Below are 20,533 nucleotides of genomic sequence, written 5' to 3' on the forward strand. Positions count from 1 at the left end.
CCTGACCCCAAATGTTTCAGCGCAGACTGATTGTCTCTTCCTTCACGCTCTTTTACCTGCCTTGCTAAAGTGCAAACGAACACCACTGAATCACCCTGGGTGCTGCTGCCTGGCTCATGCCCAGGGTTCCAGAGAGGCAAGTGGGGCATCAAGTGCCTGACTTGCCCATGGTAATCCTGTGCCAGGCTTTCAAATAACACCCTGGAGGCATTTGGTGTATTCCCCACCACCCCACCCCACCCCCCCCCAAAACCACCAAGGTCAACCTGTGTTCCTCCTTGGCCAAAGGGAACCCCCCCTTTGCTCACCCATTCCCACCTCCCTCCCCCCTCCCCTTGTCCCCACCAAACTGTGCCAGACTCTGCTGGGCAGAGGAGAGGGGCAAAGCAGCCTGCTCCATCTTCCCATCCACATTAAAGCTAAACGCAGCACCAAAATAGATACAAAAATAGAGCTTTTGGGTCTATCGACCCAACTTCACTATTAATATTACTGTTATGAAATGTCTGAAAATAAGAGCCACTCTTTCTGTACACACCTTCCCCCCACCCACCCCTTACTGACAGTATTGCCGTTCATCCCATCCTGTCACAACAAGATATGAATATGCCTATTTTCTCTATGTTTTAAATATAATTTTTCCTCTAACTTATCCAATGCTTCCATCCCCCCATTGTGAACAAACATGGCAGAAAGGGGTTTGGAAAAGAAAAAGAGCTGTTTCAAAAATCTTTCATCATTTCTAGTGTTCTGAATAGTATTTCTACCTCCTGGGGCTCAAGTCCTGCCAGGTCATTTAAAATGACAGAAGGTACCTGCAATTTCTGATGAAGGCCCTGATGTCCTTCTCTGGATTCCCATTGGATGCTCTCTGATGGGGATGAGAGAGATAATGTATTTGCTTTCCGCTATCCAAAAGTCACAAAGTGTTTGATCAGCAAACCCATGACTGAAAAAAGTAAATATATAAAATAAACAACAACTCACAGCCTCTTTCTCAAGTTTCCCTGTCTATCCAGTTTTCAAAGTGCAAAACCTAGAGGAGCATAGAATGGTTTTCTTGTGTTTTTGTTGTTTGTTTCTTTTCTTTTTTTTTTTTTTTTCCTTTTGTTAGGGCTTTTTTTCCCTACGTGCTTGACTGGTATGGCCTTTCTATAGCAAAAGTCAGATAAAGCATAATTGCAGTCGTTTCTGCACATGGAATTATGAATCATTCCAGTGACTTGAGAATCTAAGCTGTTAATAGGCTAAAAAAAGGATTTTTTTGTTTGTCTTTTTTTTGATTGTTTTTTTTTTTTTGCATTATAATTAAGCATGAATATATATTAATATATTACACTGCTTGGATTGCAGCTGGAGCAATCCAAACCTTCCTATGCTGTAAAACTAACCCCCACCCTGCACTCCTCAGATCAAGAGCTTTTTTTCTCCTTCCTGTGCCAGTTATCCTCAGTTGACATGGTTAAAAGTCCCTCCCAACCCCCCCACCCCCTTTTTTTTTTAGTAGATATTGCCACATTCTTGAATTCATGCATTGCTGCATTGCTATTGCACATATATAAAGGATTGCTCGCTCCCACCCAGCTGTTCCCCTTCCCTCACTGGTTGTGCACATCCTCTCTGCGGACGATCTTGTAGATGATCCAGTAGAAAATGTTGAAGATGAGGAATGCCATGGGGAAGCCGATACGTGAGATCTTGTCGATCTTCTTGGCTCGCTGAATGAAGAGCTTTCGCATCTCCTCGGGGGAGCGGGACGGTGGGGGAGCCGGGTTGGCTGTGTTGTTGTTGTTGGCACCCTTGACGGAGATGCCATCCTTGGCTTGTAGGCAAGCCGGTCCCATCCCGTAGGCAGTGAAGTTGAACCTGCCTTCACCAGCTTCGTCCTCCTGAAACAGATTCAGCATGGGACTCTACTTAAAATGAGATATAGATAGTGCACCCTCGCTATAAGGCTCTCCACGGACAGCTTCCTGCTCTGCAAGGGAGAGATGCCTCCATCATGCCCCAATCTCAGTGCCCTTGGACAAACCCCCTGCTCTTGGGAGATCAGCCTTATAGAGGGGTGCCAGCTGTGTGATGCACAGAGGCAAATCAGGGGATCCAGGCACCCCATGGAGAACAGGACCGACTTCTACCCCCTTGAGGTCTTTGACGTACTTGAAGGGTTTATGGTACTGCTTTCATTTTTCCAATTGCATCCCCTGTTTTGCTTCTGCCTCTCCCTCCCCCTCGCTCCTATCAGCACCTTCTTTGCTTTGCCTGTGCTGTATCAGCTTGCCCAGAAGGAGTGGGCTCCATGTAACTCACGTAGTCGAAGCCGCAGTGAGAGACTTCCTACAGAGTTATATGGATGCGCAGGAGCCGAGACCTGTCCAGGAAAAGACCTCTGCAGACAGCGTGCAACCAGCCCTCTGCTCGCCTGCCCATGGGACCCTGCTGAGCCCCAGAGCCTCTCCCCACAAGCCGTCTTTCAGGTGAGGAACAGAAATGCCCTTCTGTGAGTCAACGGTAAGTCAGGGCTGCTTGTGCTAGTTCCAATTATTGAGCAAGAAAATTTATTTTCCAATCAAAAGGCAAATGCTATTGCTGGTTTTTGGTGGAGGCCTTGCAGGCTTCTCAGAATGATGTAGCCCTATTTTATTGAACACGGAGATATAATCACAGAGAAAACTAGGTTTGGCCAGAATAATACAACCAGTGAGTTGCAGAGGCAGGGCCAGAAACCCATGTCTCTTGACTATGTGTTACCATGACTGATTGTTAGAACAGTGGAACTAATTAACTGTCAGAGAGGCTGATCCAGGCCGTGTCCCCTCAACACTGCCCCCTCCCTTGTAACCCGCCTGTCCGATGTGCCCTGCTGCCCCTTCCTCTCTCCTTTGCAGAGTGTCTTTTCTGGACGGCCCCTGTATCGAGCGGGTAGCTGCATGGGATGGAGCACTGTGCTGGGGTCTGGGGCAGAGAAGCAGAAGGCAGAGCACACTGTCGTATCTGAGCAAAGCAAAACAACCCAAATAAAATCAAACCTTCTTTGGTTTGGTTTAGTTTGGTTTGGTTTTTGTTTTTTTGTTTTTTTTTTTTTTTTTTGGCAGAGGGCATCAAGCTGGTGAGTTGTGTGACCTACCAGCGGGATTATTTGTTTCAGAGTCCTGGCTGAGACAATTCTGCAGGCCTTAAGATAATTATTCCCTGCTCTGGTTGTGTATGCTTGGTGTATCTCTGGTCCCCGTCACCTGAGGCTTGACAGTCCTTAAATGTCCTTGCCTCTGCGAGGGGGAAGTGCCCTAGTTGGGGAAACTGAGGCAGCAAAAGTTAAGACCAAGCTGCTCTCAGGGCTGGATGAGTCCAGGTGTTGAACATCTAGTAAGAGATGCTTTGTGAGCTGGAAGTCAAGATTCACAGAAACTCTTTTCTTGGTTCCCTTGGAAAGATTTTTTCAGTTAAAAGGCTGATTTTCTGATGATAGGCAATGCAGGCATTGTACTTTCCAGATGGCCAGAACCAGCACTGTGGGTGAGGCACTGGCAGTGAGGGTGGATGGGGACCTGGAGTGGTACAGGCTGCAGGGGCCACTTCTGACCCTCCTGCTGCCTGGGGCTCAGCCAAGGCATCCAGCCACACCGCCAGCTCCTGCTGACAAGTGGCATGGGGCAACGTGGGCTGTGCTGGGGGCTGCGCCTGGGCAGCAGCAGGGACAGCATCCCTTGGATCTGGGGCAGCAGGGACAGTTTTGAACTGATCTCTCTCACCCCTAACTTGTCCCCTGTAACTGGACTCTTTCGTGCAGCAGATAACATGTGCATCGGCTACAGAGGCCTGGTTTTCTGAGATGCTCAGAGCTTATAGACCTTCTCATCACGCCTGTATTATGGGGGTTCAGGTGTAAAACTGCCTCTGCTCTTAACTGGTTGCACAAACACACATGCACTGATACATGCCTGGTTTAGCCTGAATCACTTATTTCCCTAATTTACTGAATTTCTTTCTCTTCTCATTGCCGAGGGGCCACTGGCTGTTTTCTGTGGCTGATTTGTTTTGTGTGAATGTCATACCTAGGATAGAGCAGATAGATAATGGTGTCTTTTTGGAAGTGCCATATCAAAGGAGAAAGGCAAAGACATCACCAGCCACACTGGGCTGGCCTTCTTGGGCTGGGTCTCCAAATACATTCCAAATGGGCCTGATGATGGTGTCATATTAAACAGACTGCTCCATACCTCAAAGGGACTGTAATTCTCCCTAGCCATCACAGTCCCTACATGCCCCCGTGCCAGGACCTGTCTGCCCCAGTAAATACAGACAGCGTAATAAGTTTGGAGAGCAGTCTAGTCAATCTTTCTAGTCTAATCCTTTCCTTTCTTCCAGAGGGAAGAGTGTAAGGGGTGGCTCAGAAATGGATAGGGCCAGTTGAAACCTGGCAGCAGATATTTATTGTTTTGCTTTTTATTTTTTGGAGATGAAGAAAGGCTCTTAATGATGAGAATAAGCTAGCACCTTGCAAGTAACTCTGAAGAAAGTAAGAAGCAGATTTTTCTGGATTCATGTGTGTTAATGCCAGACCATGGCATGTTGTCTGGCACATTGAGCTGTGAAGAATGGCTAGTAGGTTTTGATTTGGGCAGACCTAATAAATGTGGGCATGGGCTGGTCCTCCCTCCAGCTGCCTCCACCAACATGGACCACTACAATATCTCACTTGTTTTCAGCCTGGCATGTCTTGCCTAAACTAGACAGAGTTACCCAGACAAGTCAGAACATCAGGACAGAGCAATTAGGTTCTTTGGCAGCTGCACTAGTCCATTTGCATATTTGCAGTCAGCTCCTAGTTTTCTGATGAGCCTGCAAACCTTGTTCATTTTGCCTTTGCAAGTGTTTTTGTTTATGCTTTGTTCCAATTAAATTGCTGTGAGATTGGGCAAGGATTGTAATAGCAGCCTTGTGTTCAATGAAACATCTCTGGCAAATATCTTTTAAACTCATCTGTATATTAGTGGCTTTTTTCTCCTTATATTTTTATCAACAGACTGATCTGCATGCAACAGCATAGATCAGAAACAGGATGCCTGAATCTAAATGAAGCGATAAAAGCACTATGAGGCACCTGTGTTGGGAGGTTTTAGTTTTGGTTCTATTAAGAAGGCTGCGTTTTCTGAACCAAAACTTCCTCAGTTGAATTTGAGATGTCAGGGTCTTGCTCTGGCCAGACAAGATCAACGAGTGCTGATGGTCTCATCTGCTAGTTCTTTTCCCTTGCATTTGTCCAACACATTTCATCCTTGGTCCTTACTGGGTTGAGAACAAGTGAACAATTTTCTCCTGTTTTGCAGATAGGGCAAGTGAAGCAGAGAGAGGCAAATCTACAAATAGACAGGGATTCCTGCTCCTTAGCCTCTTGGAATGGTGGCAGTTCTCCAAGAACACACTGTGAACTGCTGTAGGACAGGCTAGACCCTGGGAAATATTTTTAATGTCTGGGACAGTGAAGCAATAGAATGGGTGGTCTCTGGATGGGGTGGATCACGGAGGACTCTTTAAAATAGAGGGTAGAAAAATACCTGTGAGGAATGTTTTGGGGAGATCTTGGTGGTCTCCTAGGGGCTCTCTTGATATTTGCATCAGAAAAATGTTCTGTTTTTTTTCTTTAGCAAATTTACTGTTTTCTTAATGGTAGCTTGAGGGCAGCCTCTCAGGTCTGGTGCTGAAAATCTGATACTACCTACCTGATTGATTCTGCTAGTTAGTTAAGGACAGTTTTCACCTTTATGTTTCTTTTTTGTGCATCCTGTGAGGTGAAATCTTTGCTGTGGTACCTCAGCTTAAAAGCTAGTACAGTCCAGGCTGCAGGAGATGCGTGTCTACGTGACACATGCATGCTTGGATTTGCATCAGTCATGGCGAGTAAGCATGGAGCGAGGCTAGGGCTGAGAGTAATGCTCTTTCCTTTTGAGAGGAATTTGCAGTCTGAGAAGCAGATGCTTTTGAACACAGAGGTGACAGAGACAGAAGAGGTGTCACTTACCTCCAGGCTAAAGTAGGCTGTCTTGTTGGGGGATGCTGTTCTCTGACAGACTTCCCTCATGCCTCCCTGTCTGCCTCCCCCCAACCCTTTCTGTGTCTTCTGAAGAGGAAAACTCAGACTAGAACATTGCTGTGTGAAAATTGTTCTCTTGAGAACAAACCTTTTGGCTTACACCACTTGGCTAACTAACAAAAACCAGCTTGCTAGACTGCTGGGATCAGCAGGCTGTTAGAAGAGACACAGTTCATTGAGGTAGCCCTGCTTCTTGATGTCTGACCCTCCTTAACATCTGACCATATACTGAGGACTTCACTGGGAGCTAGTGGCTCAGTTCAGTTAACCAGGTAGTGATGTTCTGCTGGGACAGGTTTCAACCGTGTCCTTCATGCTTTATGTATTACCTTATGGTGCCTTCTCTTCCTTCTGAACCTGAGCAGCTCTTTGTGCTGCCGAGACACAAAGTTGACAGCAGCGTACTCTAGAAGTGCAGAGAACACAAACAGCAGGCACACGGCCATCCAGATGTCTATGGCCTTCACATAGGACACCTAGGAGTCAGAGAGAGAGGCAGAGATGGGGAGGTGTCTTCATCCAAATGTCTTTTTCTTTGCTATTATGTGTGTTACTCCCAAAATCTTTGGAAAGAGTTGGTCAAGCCATAATATGGTCAACATCTGCACTTGGATACCAAAATCTAGCTCATTTAACATGAATGCATTACCAGGCCATTGAAACAGCTCCTGGGATCTTAAATAGTAATAATTCCACAGTTTTTAATTTATCCAGGCCTTGACTGTGGTGGTTTATATGCAAGGAAAATAGTAATCCAATCTGATCATACCAGAAGCCCTTCATAACAGGGAAATTCAATACTATTATGGAAGTATGATGGTCAAGTGAGTAAAAAGCTAGAATGTAAAGTGCATATCCGTGTGTGGTGGTTGTAGGGATTTGTAAGGTACAGCGCTCCTGACTACTGGGATCTGTGGTGGATCTTGGGGCAAGTTTTACTGCTAGTCATAGCAACTCTGCTAAAACTTTTTCAGGAGGGGACTGGAATTTGTTCTACTTGCACTTAAACTGGAAAAGTGCAATGGCAGCAGAATGCCTCTTGTGTTGAGCAGAAGGTTTTGTGTGGTGACTTACTTATATGCTGTCTCCCAGAAGTGCGCATTTTGCCCCTCTGCAAAGATAAGTATGTTCCCTACCTTGGGCAGTGATGCTCGAGAACCAGAGCTCTGCGTGGTCATGGTGAGCACTGTGGTGATCCCCAGGCCAACACGAGCAGGTGCAGCATCCATATTGATCCAGAAGGAGATCCAGGACAGAATGACAATAAGGAGGCTGGGGATGTACATCTGGATCAAGTAATAGCCCATCTGCCGCTCCAAGTGGAAACGAGCTTCTATACAGGTGAACTTGCCTGAGAAGGATGGAAGACACATGGAAGATTACTGGTAAGGCACAGTGAGCCTCCTGTTTTCAGCTATTTTCTGGGTATTTTCCTTGCATTTCCTAAAAAAGAGAGTCTTGTTAGAGGAAGAAATAAACAGCTGTTGCCCTGATCTGAAATATGAGTGTACAACATGAACACAGCAAAGAAAGCTCTTGGCAGTATGTCCTTTGTTACTTAAATTTTACCTGCTCCCTTGCATCAAAGACAAAAGAAGATGCTGGGAGAGAAGGTCCAGACCAAACACCATTGAACTGATGTAGATTTTACTGGGGACAAGAGGGTTCCACAGATTTGTGTCTATTAGCTTTTTATTGGTTATACATGTGTATATTTACTGGCAACATATCTGTGTATTTATACACATGTTGTCCCTTGATGTGTAGGACAGGGTTTGTATCACCAGAGTGCCATCAGACATAGCAAGAGACTCTGGCAAATACACAGTCCTGAATTCTTCTCTAATGAACCCAGCAGCTAAGAGTAAACAGCACTGACCTGTGTTGTAGTGCTTTGTGCAGTATCTCAAGTCTTTTTCTTCTTTGAGGATAAACTGAGGCAACGTCAACCCATCAGCAACTTGCACAGCTCCTTTTTCTTGCCACTCAAATATGAGATCATTCATTGTGTAGCCAACTGTTGAGAGGAGGGGGACAAATACCATGTGAAACACATATTAAATACTGATCTGGAAAGGGACAGACTTTTAGATGAGAGCTATGCTTGGAGGCAGGGGTTTATCTTGGCCTTCCTTGTCACTGCTGTAATGAATAGGATTTGGGTTGAAGCAAAACTGCTTGTGCATGTGATAAAAACTAGGGTAATGACCTGCACTGGAGCTGTGATGGTGTGCAATGAATTGTCTGCAATAAATCATATTTTTTCTTGAATTTGGCTTGTTGAACTGTTTGCTATTTTTTCAAACTTGACCTCCTTCTCTGAAAAGATGTTCATGGTCTTTTGCTCCTTTGGGATATGCGACACAGCTGAAAGCGCTTTCGCCTTTCTCCTCCAAAGTGAAAGGCTGATGTAAATACAAGCAAGCCAGGGCTTCTCTCATGGGATGTGTTAAGGTTAGGCTTCTCTATGAAATGTCACATGGACTGAATGAATGTGAAATCCTGAGGAAGTCATTCTTGAGCAAGCCTCCAGTTAAGGTTGGGAATGGAGATGGCAAGGGAGAGGGAAAACACATTGCCTCCTCTCCAAAATGAAGATGTGTGCAGGACTCACAGCTTTCTAACTGCATGATGCACGTCTGTACATCCATGGGGAAGTTCTTCAGGTCCATGGGGCAGGCCAGAGTCAGTGTGATCCTGAGGAGAGAAGAGAGCACAGGGGAATTCTAAACAGTTTGTGGTACTGATGAGGGGGTGAACCCTCTTGGACATCCAGTGTTGCAAACAGGCTGGTACCTCACCTGAGACACACGGGTGTGCTGGGGGAATGACTGATCATTCACCTCTTCCCTGCCTGTTTTATCACGTGCAGTGTTGGAAACCATCGGAAATGAGGAACATTTGTGTCTGTGATATAATTCCTGGCAGAACTGTCTGCTGCAGATGGCATTTCATTGCGATGTTGTTTTGGACTGTGCAGAACAAAGGGTCACACACCACACAGTTTTGTTGCTTCAGTCTTCTTTTCTTGACTCAAGCTCACAACAGTCTGGATTAGCAGCAAGCCCAACCCATTCTCTGGACCCCCAAATATGCATTTCTAGAGACTGGGACTGTGGAAATCTTTGAACAGAACATTTTTGTGTTTAAAAAAAAAAAAAAAAAATTGATCAAGATTACACATTACTGTGGGGGAAAAGAGAGACTTTGGTGGGATTTTCTGCAGGGAAAATGCCCTACAGTAAGTTAATATGAACCTTTGTATCTTCCTGAATTCCTGCTGTGCCTCTTGAGACAGACCTCTACTTTTGTCTCTCAAGCTCCATTTTCTACTAGGTGCAGGCTGAATTTTATGTGGTATATTTCTGTGCTGTCCTATACCATGATCTATGCTCAAAATATTAGTTTTGTTCAACAAACTGATATTAAATTATTTGATTCAGATAGCTAGACAAGTGTTATTTGTTTTGATAATGCTGAAAATTCTGTTCCCTGAAGTGTTTAGATTTTTCAGCTTTATACCTTGATGTAGAAATAGTGGCATTTCCTGGGGAACCCGAATTGAATTTTTCTATCATCAGATATACAAGAAACTTAGCAGGAGGGAAAGATACTTTAACTTAAATCCTTATGTTGGAAGAAATTGTCTGCTTGAATTTAGAGTCATGTTGGGACAGAAGATGTGACAGTAGAAAGAATCGACCCATTCAAGTTTCCCCTTTATGAAAACAACTGCATTTTCTGTATTTAAACAAACACCTTACTAGAAGAGAGTCATCACTGGCCTATGCCCACTTTGTTTTTCTCATCACATCTCTGGCAGGGAACTCTATCTCTGATCGATCAGAGAGATAAACCTTCAATTACATCTTCAGACAAGCCCCTTGAGAAGAATTTGCTGTGAATATTTGCCAGATGTGAAATAGGGGTGACTGTGGCTACGACTGGGTCATGAGATGCTGAGCACGTGCTGAACAAGCGTGTGCTGAGAAAGGATCAGAGAGTGAAATCCTCAGAGCTACTTTGGGTAAACTCAGTGCCGAGCCTTGGGTCCATGGGACAAAGTCCACGTTCTTGTAAGTGCCTTGACTAGATTATGACTATTGCAAATAATAATAGCAAAGAGCCAGTGAGACAATGGCAGAACACTTTAGATGGAAACTTTTTGAAAAGAGAATGACTATTTCTCCTTTTGGAAACTCTTTGCATTTACATTGTGCTCTTCCATCATGAATGTCCTCTTTTGTTTTGGTTTTCACAAGGTAGTGTACTTAAAAAGAAACTTAAATTTTCATTTGGAGATGAGAGATTTAGGAAATTTATTTTTAAAAAACAATAACTGAAGTGTTTTCAAGTTTTTGCCTTGAAAACAGTGATCAGCTCAGCCACATTTGCTCCATTTCCCCTGCTGAGTTGTTGCTCTGTTTTTCAGAGCAAGCCTAGGGCTGGGGTGACCCAGTATTCCCCTCTCTGTGCTCCTGCAAACCCACCTGGAACAGGACTATGTGCCATGCTCACTGCCAAGCTGCTGGTGGGAGTTCCACTACCTGCCAGTTTTTAGAAATTAACAAATGTGAGGTTTTCACATTCAGTCAACAAGCATGGCAATTCTCTTATTGTTTTGGCCATCAGGGAGCTTATCTGTTGGTTTGAACAACCTTGATATTTGATGGAGGCTGTCTACACTGCAGCATTAAACTGTTTATTTTCCATTTCACAGCTCCATGTTGTTTTTTCTTTCCCATGGCTGCCACTGGGAGCTACAGTGTGAGATGACGTGTGTGTACAGTAGGCAAATTTACATTATACATGAAGTGATAAAGTCTTCAGGGTAGAGTTAAACTTTCCCTTCTTAAGTTCATGAAATTTGATCTTAATTTCATCGGTTTAAAATAAAGAGTGGATGGGGTTGGAAGTGAAGTGAAGTTGGGGAATTGGATTGATTTCCTGTAGGAAATTCAGTGCAATTAATTCAGCTTCACTGATGGATTCTCAGAATCTGTGATAAAGAGATAAATGGGAAGAGGTATGCTGAGATAAAGTGATGTAGCTCTACTTATCTGTTTCCCTAATTTTTTGTCAGGAAATGCTGCAGCTTTCAAAACACAGTTTTCATGGGCTGTTTTTAGGCTTGCTATAATGTCTCAAGTAATTTTACATTAGAGATGTTAAGGAATCTACTAGTGAGAAGCAGAAATCCTCAGACTGAGAAAGGTAGAGATGAGCTAGATTCCTTCCAAGACCAAACTCTGTCTCAATATGCTTTGGCTAACACATTCCTGGTTACTACTTTTCTACCTGTTGAACAAGCAGCAGCAAGTAGTGACTATCTGGCTGAAGTACTGACATCCTTCTGCTCTAACATGGGTTCAGCTATTGATGTAAGGAGGCATTTCCCAGCCTCCTTTCTTCACTGATTTTTTTTTTCCTCCCTTCTCCAAATAAAACTGTTTCTGAAAATAAATTATTTAGGCATAGCTTTGTCTTAGCAGGTCTTGAAGACAAAGCTGTCTGAGGGTATGGAAGTACCTGCAGCTATGCAGTGGTCTCTGCTGCTGCAGAGGCAGTCCAGCTCATGATATGCAGTCTCCATGCCTTTCAAAAGCATCATCCTTCAACATCCTGAATTCTGGAGGGAGGCATGAGGCACAGGAAAATTTGTCTCTATCTCAAGCTCTTCACTGGTGTGTGATAGAGTACTGCCAGGCTGCTCAGTCCTTTTGGATGGGCATCTTCTTATTTAACCATGAAGAAAATCAATGGTGTTTCTTATGCTTTCTTTTAAAGGGAAGTTACTAATGCAAAATTAGGACTTGAAGTTCAGGTAGCTGGTGGCACTTTCTCAGAAGGATTCCACACCTTTGCCAACCTCTTCTTATTGGGATGGCTGGACTAAGAGCTCTTCACTTACAGCACATTACTCTGGTCACCACGAGGATGTGCTTAGACATGCAAACATGGAACCGTATACCTCGCTGCTCTTAAGCACAGATTAATGTTGGATATAAAGATCCAGATGAGGGAGCTGGTTACTGACCTTTTTCTTTCTTTTAGCTTGTGTAGTTATATTTAACTCAAAAAAAATTGGAACAATATTGGTTAGGGAAATAAGGATGTGTTTCACTTTTCAGTGATTTTTGTGCAAAGGAATCTGCCCCAGAAGGAGAATGAAGTACTGTCACAGGCTGCCCACAGAGGTGATGGGATCTCCATCTGTGGGGTATTTCAATTTGGCCAGACAAAGCCACAGATGGCCTGATCTGTTGTCAATCATCAGAATGAAGTCTCATGGGAGACCTCCATATGTCCCTTCCCACCACATTGTTATGACTGCTAATTGCATGATCTCCCACTTTAAAACCCCTCAATTTCTTTTTTTCCAATGGCATTCTCAAAGTCTTCACTTTCTTGTTTTAGGCTCTAACAGTGGGAGTTTAGCTCTGCCCTCCTCTACCTTGGTGGAGCTCTTCCCATTGAGTCACCTCACCTGATGCTGTAGAGAACATTGCCATTTCTGGAGATCCTCAGAAGCTTGTTATCTGTGGTAATCTCATGGAAATGGGCTCCTTTCTCATTTGCAAAGAACAAGTCAGGCTTCCAGATGGAGTCCAGCATAGAGGGGTCCAAGTCCAGGGAGTCGTCAGGGTATTCATTGTACGCCAACCGTGGGTCATTCCATTGCTGCCGCAGGAAGATGTTTACCCTGTAATCCTACACGGTGTAATCAGGGAGAAGAGAAACACAGTTAGTACCCAAAGTAGGCTGAAAGTGCTAAAATCTGGGGAGCATGAACTCAATTTTCAAAAATAAACCATGTCTAAGCCTACTTTCCCAAGCTATGGCAAGCCTTTTCAGCATTATTTCTCAAGGAGTTGTTGTTAATTTTTAGCTTTGTAGTTTACAGCCACCTCATAGCATGAGCAGCTGCCTATCCTTGTATCCCTCCATCACAGTAGTTGTCATCTGTGTTTGAAGTGTCAAGACCTCTAGTCTCCAGGGGCTAGAAAAGCGATGTTCAGTTGCAGAGGCTGTAAGGGCTGGTGTCAGCAAGGCAACAGTTGCAGAAGATTATGGGGGAAAGGAGACCAAAGACAATTTCTTTCCAGTGTTGAACCATCCCATATTGTGATTATCTACTGTTCCTCCAGGGTTGTGAAAAGGCACAGTGAGACAAGCAGTCCATGTAAGGGACTAATATAAGGGTAACTCAGATGAACTGATGGGAGCAACTGCCCTTGGTGAAAGGATGTGAACATGAGAGGGACATACATGAAGTCTGCTCTCCTAATCCTAAGTGGGTGTTCTGAGTTCTCTCTAATGTCAAAATGCCATAATGTTACAGATTTTATAGGGTAGCCATTTTTTTAATTGAAACTAGTCCCAAAGCACTATGCAAAATGCTATCTGCCTCATATCTGTGTGCGTTAGGGCTCCTCTGAGTTCCCCAGGCCAAGGTTTGCTCCTGAGGTCAAGCTCAGACACTCTCCTGGACAATTAAAGGCAGTTTCTGTTCTCCCTGTCTGATCAAAAGCTTCCCAGGGTGATCTGTGTGCCCCTTTTTTGCTGACTTTCACATAAGAAAATGAGCCAACAAATTGAAATGGAGAGAGGACTTGCCAGCTATCAGGAGAGGGATAAATGCTCCATGTCCATGAATTAATTGACATTTTCTAAGTAGAGAGGCAGACTGTGTCTGAAGAGCAGCATATGATAAACCAGTTTCACTGCCCTGGCCCAAACTAATAGTTGCTATCTTGATTAAGGGTTTCTTTTGTGCCTTTTTAATACTAATATACTTTGAAGACTTTTATGAAGAGAAAGTTAATGGAGGGTGTCTGACATGCTTGCTGGTATGTAATACCTGCTGCAGGCACTAGGACCTTTCTTTCAGTGAGGCTATTTTACATCACTGAGGGGATCTCCCTGACTCTGCCATCAGGTCTGTTCTTTCCATCTGGAGAACACAAAGCTCTGGAGTTGAAGGGTGCATGTGGAGGAGAATCTTTTTGATGTTGCTGCCTCAAATGCTTCCTTGACTATGAACCTACAGCCTCTTGTCCAGGAGGACATGACTTCTGTGGAGTCCAGTCACAGTGGAGGCTTTGGAGAGGATTGTGTTTTGAGCACTTTGTGGTTTTGTATGAGGCAGTTAATAGCCAAGCCCATGGTCTAGAATCTGTTTCAAGCCACTTAGTGCCATCTGCATCCTTGGAGCACAGAAGTTGCTAATGACATTAATGATTGTGACAACAGCAAATAGACTGAAGTCTTCATGCTGAAAGGAGCAGACTTCTGAACCTGAAAAAGAGTTGCAACACTCTCTCCTTCTGCTGATATTCTGCATGTCACCTTCACAAGTCCTAGTCAGTCCCTCTGACTTAATTATTCATCTCTGTCCACCCTGCATAATGTGTCTTGAGAAACTGTGAATAGCTGTGGACAGATTGGAACCGGGTCTTAGTGCAGGACTAACCAATCACACAAACCTGAAAAAGGAAACCAATCCTGAACCTCCACTTCCCATGGCTTGCAGCAGCTCCCTGAACAAGTTGTATACTTTCAGTTCTCCCTTTTCTGTGTGTAAAGATCTGCAGCCATTGCAGTCAGGGGAAATCAGTGTCACTGACCTAGTAGGTAGAAAGCAAAATGTTGTTTTGCTTATTCAGCTGCAAGTAAGCTAGATGTTAGCAGGTCAGCTCCAGCTGGGGGCTTATGTCATGTACAACACAAATTAAACTCATGTTTGGAAGAAACTTCGGTGGTAGCTGCCCAGAAGTGTTCTCAGCCTGATGGAGTGTTGCAGGGGGGAAACAAAGTCAATCTCCCTACAACAGCCTGTGTTGCCACGGATAAACTTTGTTCCTGGAGTAAATTCACTGCTTCAGCTCCAAAACTTGCCAAATGGAAAGTGTGAGAAGAGAGATGTAGTGTGGTTTATGTTGCCACCAAAGCAGGCATAAGAGGCTATAGCCTTTGTAACCATGATGAGGGATCTTAGTCACATGCTTGTGGGGCAGATGAAAAATAAGTTCTCACAGCAGATGGCTGTGAGAAGGCCCCTCCTGACTCATCTCCAGAGACCGAGTGTCCTGTACTCATGTCCTGTGTGGGAACAGTCCAGGGACACGTTGTGAATGTGTGGTGTGAGAGACTGCACTATCTCCATGCAGGGGATGTTCAGCAGTGTGCTGAGTAACTCTGGTGCAAGCTACTCTTTGTGCTCTTCCTTTGGAGATAAGTGTTTGCAGTGGATAGTTTTTGTTTTGGAATATAGACAACTGAGCACTTGCGTTGTAATATAAAAAAGGCAAGAACAAAGAAATATAATTGCACTGAATGCAGTTCTCTGACTTTACCATTTATGGCATTAGTATTTTACCTATCTGTGTGTGTGTCTTTGTGCATTTATGAAGATCTTCCTTCTCAGTGAGTTTATTCCACAGTCCTGGCCTGGCCACTGAGGATGGTTGTTTCCTCCCAGATGCCTTTTCCCTTATGACAGACAGCTACATTGCACTGTAGTATTAAAGTTGCTGAGCAGCCTTTTAGATTTCTTGTGGCCAGGCTTATCCGAACATAAATGTAAAAACAAGCACTGTGACTGCAAACTGGACATGAGACTGCCTGAGGAGCCAGCAGAAAGCATGGAGAGCAAATGGGGTATGTCTGTGGCTGTGGCATAGCCCAAGATAAGGGTTATGGTGTTCTGTACCAGCTAAAGGATCCTGTGTGTTGAAAGCTTTGTGCCTAAGCATTGCAGTCAAGCTGAGAGGTGATGAGCCAAACAACACTCATTTGTTGGCTACCTGGAGATATCCAGTGTTTCTCCTGGATGCTGTTGTATGAGATCTTAATTAGCACCACCAAGAAATCTACAGTTATTCCTAAATGATAGATGGAACGGACCAATTTCTGATGTGAACTTTCAAGCAAAAAAAAAAAGATTTTACTAGAGGAGCAAAAAAAATCTCTTTCTTCATATTCTTCTTATCACTTGAGTTCCTCATTTGTGTGCCAATCACATCCAGGCATTTATTATCTTGTGCAGCCCGCTCCTCTGGCTGGCTTGGTTGTGGAGAGCAGCAACTGTGTCGTGAAGGCATTCAGGAACTTTGCAATTTGGCACAAAGGCATTTTACTCCCAAGGGTGAAATGACACAGGGCAGGAAGAAAATAACCGAAGTGATCAAAGTAGCTCAATTTGATAATGCTGAAATGAAATTCTGCTTAGTGACCTTGCAAGGATCCAAGGAAATGGAAGATCATGTGACACCTTTCTTTCCCGAGATACCACAGCCTTGGCATCTGATGATGAGTGAGCTGATGAAAACAGTGGCAGGCTGGAGGTAGTGCTGTGAAGAAGGGATGGAGGCTGTCAGGAAACTCAATAGATTTCAGCCCCTGACTCAGGGATTCTGTCAGACCAGCCTCTGCACTGAACAGTTTTGGTGAGAGATTTCACTTTGATAAATTTACATTTTGCTGATGGAAAAAAAATGGTATAAACTGAACTCCCTCAGGAGGAGATTCTGTTATCCCACCAGGACAACAGAGAACAAGGAGCTCTCTAGAAAGAGAATGAACAAACATTTTTAAAGCTACTTGCCCTGCAAGGGAACACTACAACTGACCAATTACAAAAACAAACAAAAACACAAAAAAGAAACACACCTGGAGCAGAGCTTGGAAGGGTTAATAAGGGACCTCATTACCTTGCCACAGCTGTAGCCAAGTAGCCAATTTGAAGCCTGGTATGAAAGCTACAGCTGGGTGGAGGGGAGATGCTGTGAATAGTAGTTATGTGGAAGGGACTGCTGAGGAGGAAGTCTGTTCTTTTAGGTAGGTGAGTGTTGAGGGGTGGAAGCAGTACCCAAGTGCTTAATAGATGTGGAAGTTTTGTGCTACAACCTAAAGCAGAAAGATTTTCTGGTCTCCCTACAAAAGGAGGGGGAAGTATATCTATGTGGGCTAAGAATGGAGCAGCTGGGGAGTGGGCTGTATCTACCATCCTGAATTTCAAGTTTATGAGTTTAGCAGTGAGGTCTTGTTCTTCAGCTTAGGTTTTGTGGATTTTTTTGGTTTGGGGTGATTTTTTTTTTTTTTTTGAGTTGTATTTGAATTACATCTTCTCATTTGATTAATTTTTTTTCTCCCCTTCTCTTCTGCATTCAGTGTAAAGGCAAACTCCACCCACGTAGACAGACAAAACACTGTGGGTCTAACATTGAAACTGCAACAGGCTGTGAGATGTGGAAACCTTTTCATTTTGTGTTGTGTGACTTGATATATGCTTATCATCTCTGTGGGACTGATGGTTAGTTTTAAGAATGACTGACTGCAGAAAACTGAGCTCAAATCCTAGCCTTTGCTACAGGCTTTTTCTGTTGGTACATATGTCTTTTGCTGACCTTGGGGTGAGTGGGCCCAGTGTTAAATGTGTGACCTATGTGCTTCATTAGTTGTATTTGTTATCTGCTGTGCTGTGGCTTGTGAGGCTGGAGTGAATTACTTAGTCTGTTTTGCAGGATGGTTTGTTATCTCCTTGGAAATCTCATATACAAATGTCTCTGAACAAGTATTTAACATTTGGACAGTTGCAGCCTCCAGCTTCTCCTGTCTTTAGGAGATGCTGGAAGTCCAATTGTGGCTGTATTGTAGCTGGCTGGAAGGTCGCATTTGGTTTGCTCTTTTCTGATGGAATAACTATGGCATGAAAGCAGAAAAATTAAATTTGTATATGTACACTGTGTCTAGGGGAGCCTGTGCTGATTGTTTTGTGGTTTTCTTTTACACTTTCTTGTTGGTTGCTTATGGGTCCTTTTTAAAACATGAGACTGGGAAGAGCCATCTTGAGCATTGAGTCCAGCTCCTAGCAACTCTAGGTGATGATATAAAAAAAAATTCCTCCTTCTCCATATGCCTTTACTGTATACAAAATGCTCCCAACTGCCTAAGCTAGTGAAAGAGACGTAAAACTACAGCTTCCATTGGAATAGATCAAGGGCATCACTTAATTCCAAGTCTGCTGTTATAGCAGGTTTGTTAGATGAAATGCTTGGATAATCCTACCAACTTGTCTTGTACTATAATGAAAAGCCAAAGCTGGTGCAGTTTATTCACTTAAAATCAAGACCCTGTTCCCTAGGTGCTTGAACTGTTTTATTTTGAATGAAGAATTTGTAGCTTTGCTGTAGGTTTCCTACTTTGCTATGTCTAGGAGGGAAGGTGTTTATGCTTTTAAAGATCAGAAAGTGATTTAACCACTTGTGGTTAGGAGCGAGGGTTGTTTGGTGTTCTTAATGAAAGTAAGCGGATAGAGTGGATAGATCTTGCATTTGTCCTCTGGACTCCCTTGCTGTTAGATGCACTGTTGCAGTGATGCACTGGGACAGAAGGCAGCTGGCTGTGTGTCTGGCTGTTGTAGTTGGTAGTATCTTTCTCTTTGAAGCAGTTGTTGGGTTCACAGAGATGTGTTCCCAGTCACAGGTTCCCTTGTTCTTTGAGCTGATTGCAAGTGAGACTGATGGATATAAGCTATGAGCTGCAATGTCTAATCAATTATGTGCAGCACTAGAGGCTTTTATGTTGGGTCTCCCAGTTCTGCAGTATGCTTAAAGGAGTCTACTTCACTTGTTCTAAGTCAGATCTGCTTTGGGGAATTCAGTTTGGTGGATGACCTTTTTTTTTTTTTTTTTTAATTCTTTCTATCCTTGCAGCAGTTTTCAGGTCTCCATTTTTTTTGCCTTACTCATTTTGAATCTTACATGGGCAGAGAGCAGCTTTTTGCCCGCTCTGGGAAATATGTGCCTTCTCTTGGCCCAGACTCATTATCCTCCCTTCTGAGGTTTGTAGATGCAAGCGGCTGCATCAAATGCTCATCTGGTTCAATTTTCCTGTGTTTTCTCCTTTTCCTCTACCTTCCATGTTACCTCAAGGTGTAACCAAGCATTTACCTCCAATTTAATTAATCCTTTGTATGGTGACTTCATGATTTAAACTGATTTGTGAGATGCAGGCACTGTAAACTTAAATGGTAGCAGGGTTATTTTCTGAAGGAACTAATAGTCCTGCTATAGGGAGATATTGTAGAGCCTTCTCTAATTGCGTCCATAAAAACCTGTGACTTTTACTGGAGGTAGTAGTACAATTGCAACCAAATATAAGATGATGTAGTACTCAGAACCTGAACTTGGCCAGGTTTAGGGTGCCTAATGATTGATGTTTAAGCCATAATTTTGTTCTTTCTCTATTGGTCAATGAAGCAGCTGGGGGAGTGTTGCCATCATCAGTTCTAGGGGGCAATGATAGATTACTACTTCATGACAGAATGTTGAATTACCTCTCTCCTATGCAAACTTCCCTCCCTCTGATATTTGATCTCTTGTTTGAATTCAAAGTAGTCAGGTGGGTCTCAGGATCCCTTCATGGCAGGACCTTCTGCCCTCCCCCAGAAACTGTGGTGAGGATCTGACAGTGTCTATTTGACCTGCTGCATCCCCAAACAGTGGGGAGATATTGGTTTCTCTGCAGAGTAAATAGCAGGTTAGGAAATCTCAGAGACTACTCTAACTTACTGAGATCTCATTTTTAGATGTTTTAGTACCTATGTTTCTTGTGTTGTTGTCAGTATTTACAAGCAGAATTGCTGTCCCAAAAGAGGTGCATTATATTAGGCTGTGTGCAGTGCTGTGTCAGCCTGACATCTGGACTAGCTTGTCAGCGCTGGCTTGGGTATTTCTAGACAAAGCAATGTGCCCAGAGGGTGTTCTTGGGTTCCCATGGGAATTCTTTCTATGGAAGATAGACTATGAAATGACTGGCATCTGGAGAGGATAGCAAGTCCCTGCAGCATGTCTTGGAGGTGAACTGCATCTCTCTCTCTCTCGTGTTAGTCTATGCTAATTTTATGGAGCATCCTGCTTACAGGGATCCTGTCGTGTCTTTGTATGACTGCTCCAATGCATCTCAATGTAGGACAGATATATTGGAAAAACTTGTAATTATAATGTGCTCTGTGAGTTGCACAGGGACCTCTTGTGGGCCTGCCCCTCTCCCTTGCATTCTGGATTATCTCTGATAGATTCTGTAGGAACAGAGTATGTATTGTCTGTAACACCACAGGAGGTATCCAGTAAAATAGTATATTAGGAACAGATGCTTATTTTAGTTCTAGTTGTTTCTCTCTTGCTTTATATACAAATGAATCTATTCTCTCTTGCTTTATATACAAATGAATCTATGAATATATTTCTCACCTATGAACTCTGACAAATTCTGCAATCTGTCTATGAAATGTGTTTCTTTGTGCTTAGACAGAGTAACAGCCTTTTTTTTTTTTACTACTAGAACTGAACTACCCTCAACACCAAATATTTCCAGAAGAATTAGTATAGTGTCAGAAGAGACTTAGAATCCTAGGTATATAGCTGTTCATCTCCT

General features: G+C 43.6%; 1 protein-coding gene across 2 annotated transcripts in view; it reads right to left on the bottom strand.

The window, feature by feature from the left end:
* Positions 1-337: 337 nt before the first annotated feature.
* Positions 338-20,533, bottom strand: part of GLRA1 (glycine receptor alpha 1) — a 41,546-nt gene continuing 21,350 nt past the window's right edge. Inside the window, exons 4-9 of one of the 2 annotated variants that reach the window (XM_033006116.2) lie at positions 12,582-12,805; positions 8,709-8,791; positions 7,974-8,111; positions 7,231-7,445; positions 6,424-6,570; positions 338-1,889 (exon numbers count right to left, since the gene is read on the bottom strand). In XM_033006116.2, coding sequence (XP_032862007.1) covers positions 1,599-1,889; positions 6,424-6,570; positions 7,231-7,445; positions 7,974-8,111; positions 8,709-8,791; positions 12,582-12,805 — 1,098 coding nt within the window. In that variant the 3' untranslated portion in view covers positions 338-1,598. Of the gene's footprint in view, positions 1,914-6,423; positions 6,571-7,230; positions 7,446-7,973; positions 8,112-8,708; positions 8,792-12,581; positions 12,806-20,533 lie in introns of both variants that reach the window. The other variant, XM_033006115.2, reaches the window with a different exon arrangement.

Source organism: Tyto alba, unplaced genomic scaffold (genome assembly GCF_018691265.1).
Source record: "Tyto alba isolate M040663 unplaced genomic scaffold, T.alba_DEE_v4.0 Super-Scaffold_17, whole genome shotgun sequence".
Lineage (NCBI taxonomy): Eukaryota > Metazoa > Chordata > Aves > Strigiformes > Tytonidae > Tyto > Tyto alba.